The sequence below is a fragment of the Anolis carolinensis genome, chromosome 2 (assembly GCF_035594765.1).
Source record: "Anolis carolinensis isolate JA03-04 chromosome 2, rAnoCar3.1.pri, whole genome shotgun sequence".
Classification (NCBI taxonomy): domain Eukaryota; kingdom Metazoa; phylum Chordata; class Lepidosauria; order Squamata; family Dactyloidae; genus Anolis; species Anolis carolinensis.
Genome location: NC_085842.1, coordinates 6,739,017 through 6,748,207, shown reverse-complemented (window position 1 = coordinate 6,748,207; position 9,191 = coordinate 6,739,017). Strand labels below are relative to the sequence as shown.

The window sequence follows — 9,191 nt, the reverse complement described above, 5'->3', positions numbered from 1 at the left end:
CCAGTAGCTGACACCCTCACACTAATCAAACAAAACTTCCCAGAAGACATCACAGCCCTGTTTCACCATTGCCTCACCACTAGCTACTTTCAGTGGGACACTGGATTCTATGAACAGAAGGATGGAGTGGCCATGGGGAGCCCTCTCAGCCCAGTAGTAGCAAATTTCTATATGGAATACTTTGAAAAACAGGCCCTAGAAACAGCACCAAAAAAGCCCACTGTTTGGTTCAGATACGTAGATGACACCTTCACAATTTGGAGCCATGGAGAGGAAGAACTCAGCAAGTTCCTGGACCATCTTAACAGCATCCACCCAAACATCCAATTCACCATGGAAAAAGAAAAGGAAGGAAAACTGCCATTTCTAGATGTTCTGGTCATCCGCAAACCCAATCAACAATTGGGCCACACAGTTTACAGAAAACCTACACACACAGATAGATACCTTCATAAAAACTCCAACCATCACCCAAGTCAAAAAAGGAGCACAATCAAAGCCCTGACAGACCGTGCACAAAGAATCTGCGAACCTCACCTCCTCCAAGGTGAACTCAACCACCTAAACTGGGCTCTACAGGCCAATGGATACTCCACCACAGACATCAGAAGAGCTGCAAGGCCAAGAACAAGCCAGGAGAGTCAAGACAAAGATCCACCCAGAGGAAAGGTGTTCTTACCATACATCAAGGGAACTACTGACCGCATAGGGAAGCTGATGAAGAAGCACAACCTACAAACTATCTACAGACCCACGAAGAAAATCCAACAAATGCTACGGTCAGCGAAGGACAAGAGGGATCCTCTCTCTTCTGCAGGAGTCTACCGGATACCATGCAGCTGTGGACAAGTCTACATAGGGACCACCAAACGCAGCGCCCAAACAAGAGTCAAAGAACATGAAAGGCACTGCAGACTAATTCAACCAGAGAAATCAGCCATAGCAGAGCATTTGATGAACCAGCCTGGACACAGAATACTATTTGAGAACACAAAAATGCTGGACCATTCTAACAACTATCATGTCAGACTACACAGAGAAGCCATTGAAATCCACAAGCATGTGGACAACTTCAACAGAAAGGAAGAAACCATGAAAATGAACAAAATCTGGCTACCAGTATTACAAAACTCAAAAATCAGAACAGTAAATAAAAAGCAATACTCTGAAAACAGAGGGTTTCCAGACATGAATCAACCAAGGGCAGTTAACGACTCTAAACAAAGGATGCCCCAGAGGCAGGAAGAAGACAGCAGATAAGCTTTTCAATGCTAATTTAAGTGATTAACTACACATTCACACTGACCTCTCTCACCCTAGACTTTCCACAGATATATATTAACCTCTTTGCTTAGTTTTCTCCATACCTCACAACCTCTGAGGATGCCTGCCATAGATGTGGGCGAAACGTCAGGAGAGAATGCTTCTGGAACATGGCCACACAGCCCGAAAGACATACAACAACCCCAAGGAAGGAGTTGTTTTTCAAACTGGGGGAAAGAGGAGAGCTGGAAGGAAGATAGGAAGGTAACGTGTTGCATGTAGTGTCGTTACTAGGAACTAGTTACTTTTGATATACTCTGATATTTTTAAATGCCATGGCTGAGTGCTGTGGAGTCCTGGGAGATGTAGTTTGGTGAGCAGGAGGAGGAGGCTCAAGACCTTGAAGACACCACAACTCCCAGGACTCCATCACACTGAGCCAGGGCAGTGGAAGCAGCATCAAACCGCTTTAATTCTGCCCTGTAGATACACTTTCAAATTGCATTTCTCGAGCCTGCTTGATCCCCATTTAAGCATCATAAGACAGAGGTGGATCAGGTTCATACTGTATATATATACAGTAGAGTCTCACTTATCCAACACTCGCTTATCCAACATTCTGGATTATCCAATGCATTTTTTTAGTCAATGTTTTCAATACATAGTGATATTTTGGTGCTAAATTCGTAAATACAGTAATTACTACATAGCATTACTGCATATTGAACTACTTTTTCTGTCAAATTTGTTGTTAAACATGATGTTTCGGTGCTTAATTTGTAAAATCATAACCTAATTTGATGTGTAATAGGCTTTTCCTTAATGCCTCCTTATTATCCAACATATTTGCTTATCCAACGTTCTGCCGGCCCGTTTAAGTAAGACTCTACTGTATATAACATTAGAGGAAATAGTTGGTCTAGGACTCAAAGGAGGCGTGCTTTTTAAAAAAAAAAGAGGTCAAAGAGTGAGTGAAAGATATAATAAGAGAGCCCTAGACATTTCTATATAAAATATTTCAGCTTATGGCAAGGGGCAGAGATCTCCCGTTTGTTCTTCTCCTGTGAGCATGGAGAGAGGCAAGGTGTGAGCTGTGAGTGTGTTATTTAGATTCTGTGTTTACTTTCCTATCTAGTTATGCAGTCCTTTGAATCCAGTCTTCTGCTCCTGAATGGTTGAAGCTCAATCACTCTAGAGCTGGCACGAGAAATTTCTGAACTCCCGCTGCTGTTGCTTTACCAATTCTGAATGCTTTTTCCTATTTTGTTTCTTTTGGAAATTACACTCCACCAGCAGTAAAAAGGCACCTCTTTTATAATATTTACTATTTTCAAGCTGTGGATGGTGGTGTCTGCGGATACGGAGGGTTGATTGTAGTTAAGAGTGCCTCACTTTTTGGCCTTGAACCTCCACACCGCTATATAACCCACAATATCTGCTTTAATTAATTAAAATATATGGCAGTGTGGACTCAGATGACCCAGTTCAAAGCAGCTATTGTGGGATTTTTTGCCTTGATATTCTGTGTTATATGGCAGTGTAGAAGAGCCCTTGGTTATCAGTCCACACTGCCACATATTCCAATTCTAAAGCAGATATTGTGGGTTTTCTTCCTTGTTATTCTGTGTTATATGGCAGTGTAGAAGAGCCCTTGGTTATCAGTCCACACTGCCATATATTCCAATTCTAAAGCAGATATTGTGGGGTTTTCTGCCTTGATATTCTGGGTTATATGGCTGTGTGGAAGGGCCCCAGGAGAAGAGACTAAGAAACAGATGAGGAGGTGAGGGACTTGTGAGGAAGGGGCTATTATCATTATCATCTCTCTCTCTATATATAAATGGAATGTGCGTAATTCCCATTGAGTAAACAACAAAACCACTGGACCAGATCACACCAAATTTGGCCACAAAAGACATAGTCATCCAATCTATGTCTTTCCATCAAAAAACCCTATAAAATTAGGTCCAAATTACAGAAAAAAACCCAAAACCAAAAATTACGAACCACGCATGCGCAGAGCCGGGAAACTTGGTGACATTAGCCAGGTGGGCAGGGCTTCAACGGCCACCACGTGCTGACGACGAGGCTTCCCTCTCTTTTCCTGTCCACTTTCTCCCTCAGGAAAGAGCGCCGGTGGCGAGAGGAAGAGAGCCAGAGGCCTTGGAAGGCCTCCCCAGCATTATTATTATTATTATTATTATTATTATTATTATTATTATTATTATTAGGTTGCTGTGAACTATGAAAATGAACAAAACCAGGCTCCCAACATTACAAAAGTCTACAACCAGGACAATAAATAAAGAACAACACTCTGAAAACAGGGGAAGGCCAGATAGGAAACAACCAGAGCTAGCTAACACCTCCCAACAAAGGATACCTCCAGGGAGGAAACAGCAAGGCTTTGAAACTACAAGGCTGTTACATGCTATTCAAGCTAGCCAATTGCAACATTCACACTTGCCTCAAGCAGACAAGAGTTCTTTCTCCCACCCTGTGGACATTATTCCACAGATACATGACTGCACTTGCATGGCTCCTTTCTACCTATGGGGATCCTCCGTTGCTCACCTTGAACAGCACTGAACAGCCTTGCAGCTTCAAACACAGGCTGCTTCTCATTACATTATTTCCATAACAACAGACTACGCCACACCAACGCGTGGCCGAGCACAGCTAGACACATTCCAGACAGGAAACAACCAGAGCCAGCTAACACATCCCAACAAAGGATTCCCCATTATTATTATTATTATTATTATTATTATTATTATTATTATTATTCCTCGGAGCCTCTGGTGGCCTAGGGAATAAAAGCCTTATGACTTGAAGGCTGGGTTGCTGACCTGAAAGCTTCCAGGTTTGAATCCCACCCGGGGAGAGTGCGGATGAGCTTCCTCTATCAGCTCCAGCTCCATGCGGGGACATGAGAGAAGCCTCCCACAAGGATGATCAAAACATCCGGGCAATGTCCCTGGGCAACGTCCTTGCAGACGGCCAATTCTCTCACTCCAGAAGCAACTCCGATTGCTCCTGACACGGAAAAAAAAATTATTATTATTATTATTATTATTATTATTATTGTATGACACAGCAAACAAGATAGATATGCTGAATTTCGTTTCACAAAATCACAAGTTGAACACTTCCCAAGTGTCTAGGACTGTGTGATGTATTTTCGGATGATGCACGTAGATCCCAGCAGGGTGGCCTTTTGCAGTTGGTAGATCATAATTTTGTCAATGCCTATTGTTTCCAAATGCCGGCTGAGATCTTTTGGCACGGCACCCAATGTTGTTGTTGTTGTTGTTGTTATTATTATTATTATTATTATTATTATTATTATTATTACAGTATTATTGGGTTCCTGAGAATCATCAAAATGAAGAAAACCTGGCAGCAGCATTAAACAACTCTACAACCAAGACAGTAAATAAAGAACAAAACTCTGAAAATAAAGGTATTCCTATACTAAATATTTTACAATACCATTTCAATGTTTCCAATTTACGATCCATTTACAATTTCTGAATTTCAGTGTTTCCAAATGCATTGTTAAATTGAATTTTCCTAGATTTTGATTTATTTTTCCATTTTTGCAATTTTATATGTTTCTGTTATAACTCCCTTTCTTCTTTTTCAAGGCAACCGATCTTCTTTCGTTCACCCAAATAATGCCTCGCCGAAAAACACACTTAGGTCGTCATAGTCGCCCATGGCAAGCAAGGCGACGAGCAATTGCAAATCTGACTGAGGAAGAAAGGGAAGCAGAGAAGGAGCGACAGAGACAAAGACAGGCCCAAAGACTTGCCAAGGAAACACCAGAGCAACGTGCAGCCAGACTCGAGAGGGCACGGTTGCGAGCACAGCAATTGCGTTCTGCAGCTACAAAAAAGGGTCGTGCCCGACAGAATGAACGTGACAGGTTGAGAAGGACTGAAAGACGTCAACAAGAAAAAGCAAGACTCTGTGCTCAGCAATTGGGACCACCCTTCCAGTGGGTGGTGAAGGAGGAGGACAATGGAAGCGGAACCGTGCTGAGCGAAAACGAGTGGAGACTATTTCTTCATCCTTCTTTCTCAGGTATCCCGAAATCTTGTCAGCTGCATCTCTCTTTCCTTACGTTAAGGAGAGAGTGTGGCTGAGTATGGTTTCGATTGGAGAAAAATGTAGAATTTGATACAGAGTTCCTCCTTTCAACCAATTATCTTCGTTTTGATTTGTTTCCCTTACATTAGAACGGCATATTACACAAGGGATCCATTCCAGGATCCTTCACATACTATAATTTTTGCATACCCAGGGTGGCCCCAAGTTACAAAGTCAGAACAAATACATTTTTAATGTACCTCCATGTCACACCTCAGGTTAGCTTCACCTTGCTAAAGACACCAAACTGCACACCAAATGTAGTCTTTTGTAGTTTATTAGGAAATAGGGAAAAGATAGTTCATAAAAGGCAAAAGTTCAGTGCCAAAAGATAGTTACAAAAACAAGGCTGTAAGAACAAATCCATGGAAACATTAGGCATGAAACAAGGTCCTTAAAACGAAGCCCAAGTCCCAGAATTGAGGATACATCCAGGCTACAAGATAATACAGGGAAGCAGACTTGGTTCTTGATTCAAGTTCTTTGACAAAGATTTCCCCCTCAGCAGGCTGTTTTAATAGCATAACATGAAGGCATTTCTTTGCCCTTTGACCTCCCTCTTATTTGCTATTCTGAGACTTCTACACAACTCCTGAAATTCCAAACAACAAGCCCGATCTAGAGACATGGCCTCATCGCTTTCAAGGCCACAGGGCTCGTTAGTGTTATCAGACTGAGGCTGGGAGCTGCTCTCCCTTTCTGCTTCTTGCACCTGAAAACCATCATCAGTAACAACAACATTTCTTCTCATGGGAAAGCCTCCCTGCTCTTCATTTTCCACATTTTCTCCCACCCGGGAGAGCGCGGATGAGCTCCCTCTATAAGCTCCAGCTCCATGCGGGGACATGAGAGAAGCCTCCCACAAGGATGGTAAAAACATCAAAACATCCGGGCGTCCCCTGGGCAACATTCTTGCTGACGGCCAATTCTCTCACTCCAGAAGCAACTCCGGTTTTTCCTGACATGAAAAAAAATCTACAGCAGGAACACCCTGCACCTGAATCCCATAATCTCCATCAGAGTCATCTTGAAACTCATCCTGAACCTGAATCCCATCATCTGGAAACTGCATCCCAGAATCCTCATCAGAGTCACACAAAGGCTGAGTTACAACACTCCAGCCTATCTATTTGTCTATTTATCTATCTACTTATCTATACTTACTTACTTTACTTAGGCGATCCCTTGCAGCTCGAGGATGATGGTCCTCCAAGTGTAGCGTCTTAGCTGTGGATGCGTAGTTGGCTGTGGAGTCCTATTTTTGATCCTATGTTCTTCCTCAGTGAGGACATCGGTTTCCAGACGGAAGGCGGTCCTGGTCAGGGTTGGCTTGATGCGCCTTCCTCTTGGCACGTTTCTCCTTTCGCCCACCATTCGTGCCTCTTCAAATTCTTGAGCACTGCTGGCCACAGCTGACCTCCAGCTAGAGCGCTCAAGAGCCAGAGCTTCCCGGTTCTCAGTGTCTATGCCATAGTTTTTAAGGTTGGCTTTAAGTCCATCTTTAAATTTCTTTTCCTGTCCAGTAACATTCTGCTTTCCGTTCTCTTGCTTTGGGAGGCTGAAGCATACCATAGAACCGCACTGGAGGACCTAGCAATGCCTTGGGAAGTGTCCTTCAAACATCTGCAGGAATGAGTATTGATCCTTACAAGGCTTTTTTGCAGGTTTTGTTTTGCTTTCTGGGGGTTTTTGGTGTTTTTTGTTTTTGCTTTTTGCTACATAACTTTCTGGAATTTGGAAACCCTCTGAATGGATATATGTTGCTGTAGGTTTTGCTCCAAAACAATCAAAACCGTTTTTTTGTTTTGTTTTTTAAAGAAGACACTACAACAGGAAATAACTCCAGGGAATAATAACATTTACCCTGGATAGGACAGAATAAGTAAGCAGGTGTGACGCCCCTGACTGCGAGAGCACTGGAAACCAATACACCGAGGCCAATAAACAATCTAATATCTTTATTAAGAAAATGAAGAAATGAAATAAAACCAAGCAGAAGATATAGTTCAGCAATAGACCTTTTGGGAGAGGTCAAATATAGTCCAATAATATATTGTCCAATGTCTGATATTAAAGTCCAAAGTTTGTAATCCAAAAACCGAAACGCACTCAGACTTCCAAACAGTTTGAGTGGGGAAACGTCCAAGTCTTTTACTAGAGTTCAAAGCAAGTCCAAGGCAAGGAATTGAAGACAAGGCTGGATACACGACACGACAAGGCAAGGCTGGAACCACAGCAAGGCAAGGCAAGGAAACACAGCTAGGCAAGGCACAGCTAGGCTGGAAAATAGTGGATCCAAATGCGGTCCACACTTGGCTGGAAGCGAAGTTATTCCTCCAACTGACACGTTGACTCCGCGCTGGCTAGCCAGCGCACAGAGCTTTTAAAGAACTTCGAATCTTCCCTCAGAACAGGTGTCTCAAATGCTCTTTTCCCAAGGGAAAAGAGCTAGAACAACATCTTGGCCAGATGCAATCCTCCCTTAGAATTCTCAGGGGAAAATAGGTTAATCAGCAGATTCCCTAGCTGCTAATCGCACGCTTCGTCTCCTGCCAGTTTTCTCCTGTCTGTTAGTTTCCACAAACATCCTTCTATCAAAGGGAGGGGAACTGGGAAGAGAAGACTCCGTTTCAAGGGCCTTTTTAATGAGCATTGAACTAGAATTGTCAATAGGGAACATCTGGAACGGGGCAGAGTCTTGCTGAATCGGCACAAAACTTATTTCCTCATCACTGTGGTCCACAATGGAGTCAGGTTCACGGCCCAAGGGTCCATGGGACATCACAGCAGGCATGTTGTACTGCTTTAAGCATTAGTCTATGACTATGGAAACCAGGACACAACATCAAGAAGGATCTAATTCAGGCATGGGCAAACTTAGGACCTCCAAGTGTTTTGCACTTCAACTCCCACAATTCCTAACAGCCTACCGTATTGTGGGAGTTAAACTCCAAAACACCTGGAGGACTGACTGATCAAATAGCCCACCAGGGATGCATCTACCCTGTAGCATTAATGCAGTTCGACACCACTTTAGCTGCCAAGGCTCAATGCTATGGATGCCTTGGGAGTTGTAATTTGGCATGGCACAATCACATTTGGCAAAGGAGGTTCTTGTAACACTACAACTCCCAAGATTCCTCAGCATCGAGCCATGGCAGTTGAAGTGGTGTCGAACAGCAGTAATTCTGTACATTTTAGGGAGAGGGCTGAAGCCAGAAGCACTGATATAACCTTTCACTATTGAAATATTCCTTTGTCTTTATGTTCCAGGCAAAGAGGAGAGGGAGATTGAGAACGAGGATGCACGGGTTAAAATGCTCAGCATCGACACAGGGGAGAGGAAAGGAGCAGGGAAGAGAGACCAAACAGAGAAAAACATGTTTTGTCACTCAATCCTTTCCCAGTTAGATGAAGAGAAACCGCAGATATGTGTGAAGTGTGAAAAGATCTACTGCATGAATGTGCATGAATCTATATAAATAAAAATGTATATGTCCGTTTGTTCAGAACCTCAGATCTCCTGAAATACTTCACCGATTGCTTTGAAATTTTGACACAACGTAGCAATCAAACAGGCACATGTTTTTATGTTTTCACATACCTACTATTATATAGCTGCCACACCTGTGACAGGTAAAATATATTTTTCTTCAAAACAGCACCCTCTGCTGGACATCCAAGCCACACACGCTATACTACATATTTTATGATTCTATTCCAATCTTTCCAAATGAATTGCTACATTGAATTTTCATAGATTTGATTTAATTGTG

The 9,191-nt window shown here is 42.8% G+C and overlaps 1 protein-coding gene across 1 annotated transcript; it reads left to right on the top strand.

Moving 5' to 3' along the window:
• The first annotated feature begins 1,467 nt into the window (after positions 1-1,467).
• Positions 1,468-8,927, top strand: LOC100557222 (uncharacterized). Its single transcript, XM_003218083.4, has 4 exons — positions 1,468-1,527; positions 4,621-4,726; positions 4,911-5,349; positions 8,689-8,927. The coding sequence occupies exons 3-4, from the start codon at positions 4,941-4,943 to the stop codon at positions 8,895-8,897; spliced, it is 618 nt and encodes a 205-aa protein (XP_003218131.2). The 5' UTR covers positions 1,468-1,527; positions 4,621-4,726; positions 4,911-4,940; the 3' UTR covers positions 8,898-8,927.
• Positions 8,928-9,191: the final 264 nt, after the last annotated feature.

Bases quoted from the DNA above. Each gene is read 5' to 3' on its own strand.
- LOC100557222 (XM_003218083.4), top strand. From the start codon at position 4,941: ATGCCTCGCCGAAAAACACACTTAGGTCGTCATAGTCGCCCATGGCAA. The intron at 5,350-8,688 runs GTATCCCGAAAT...TTTATGTTCCAG, and splicing joins TCTTCATCCTTCTTTCTCAG to GCAAAGAGGAGAGGGAGATT.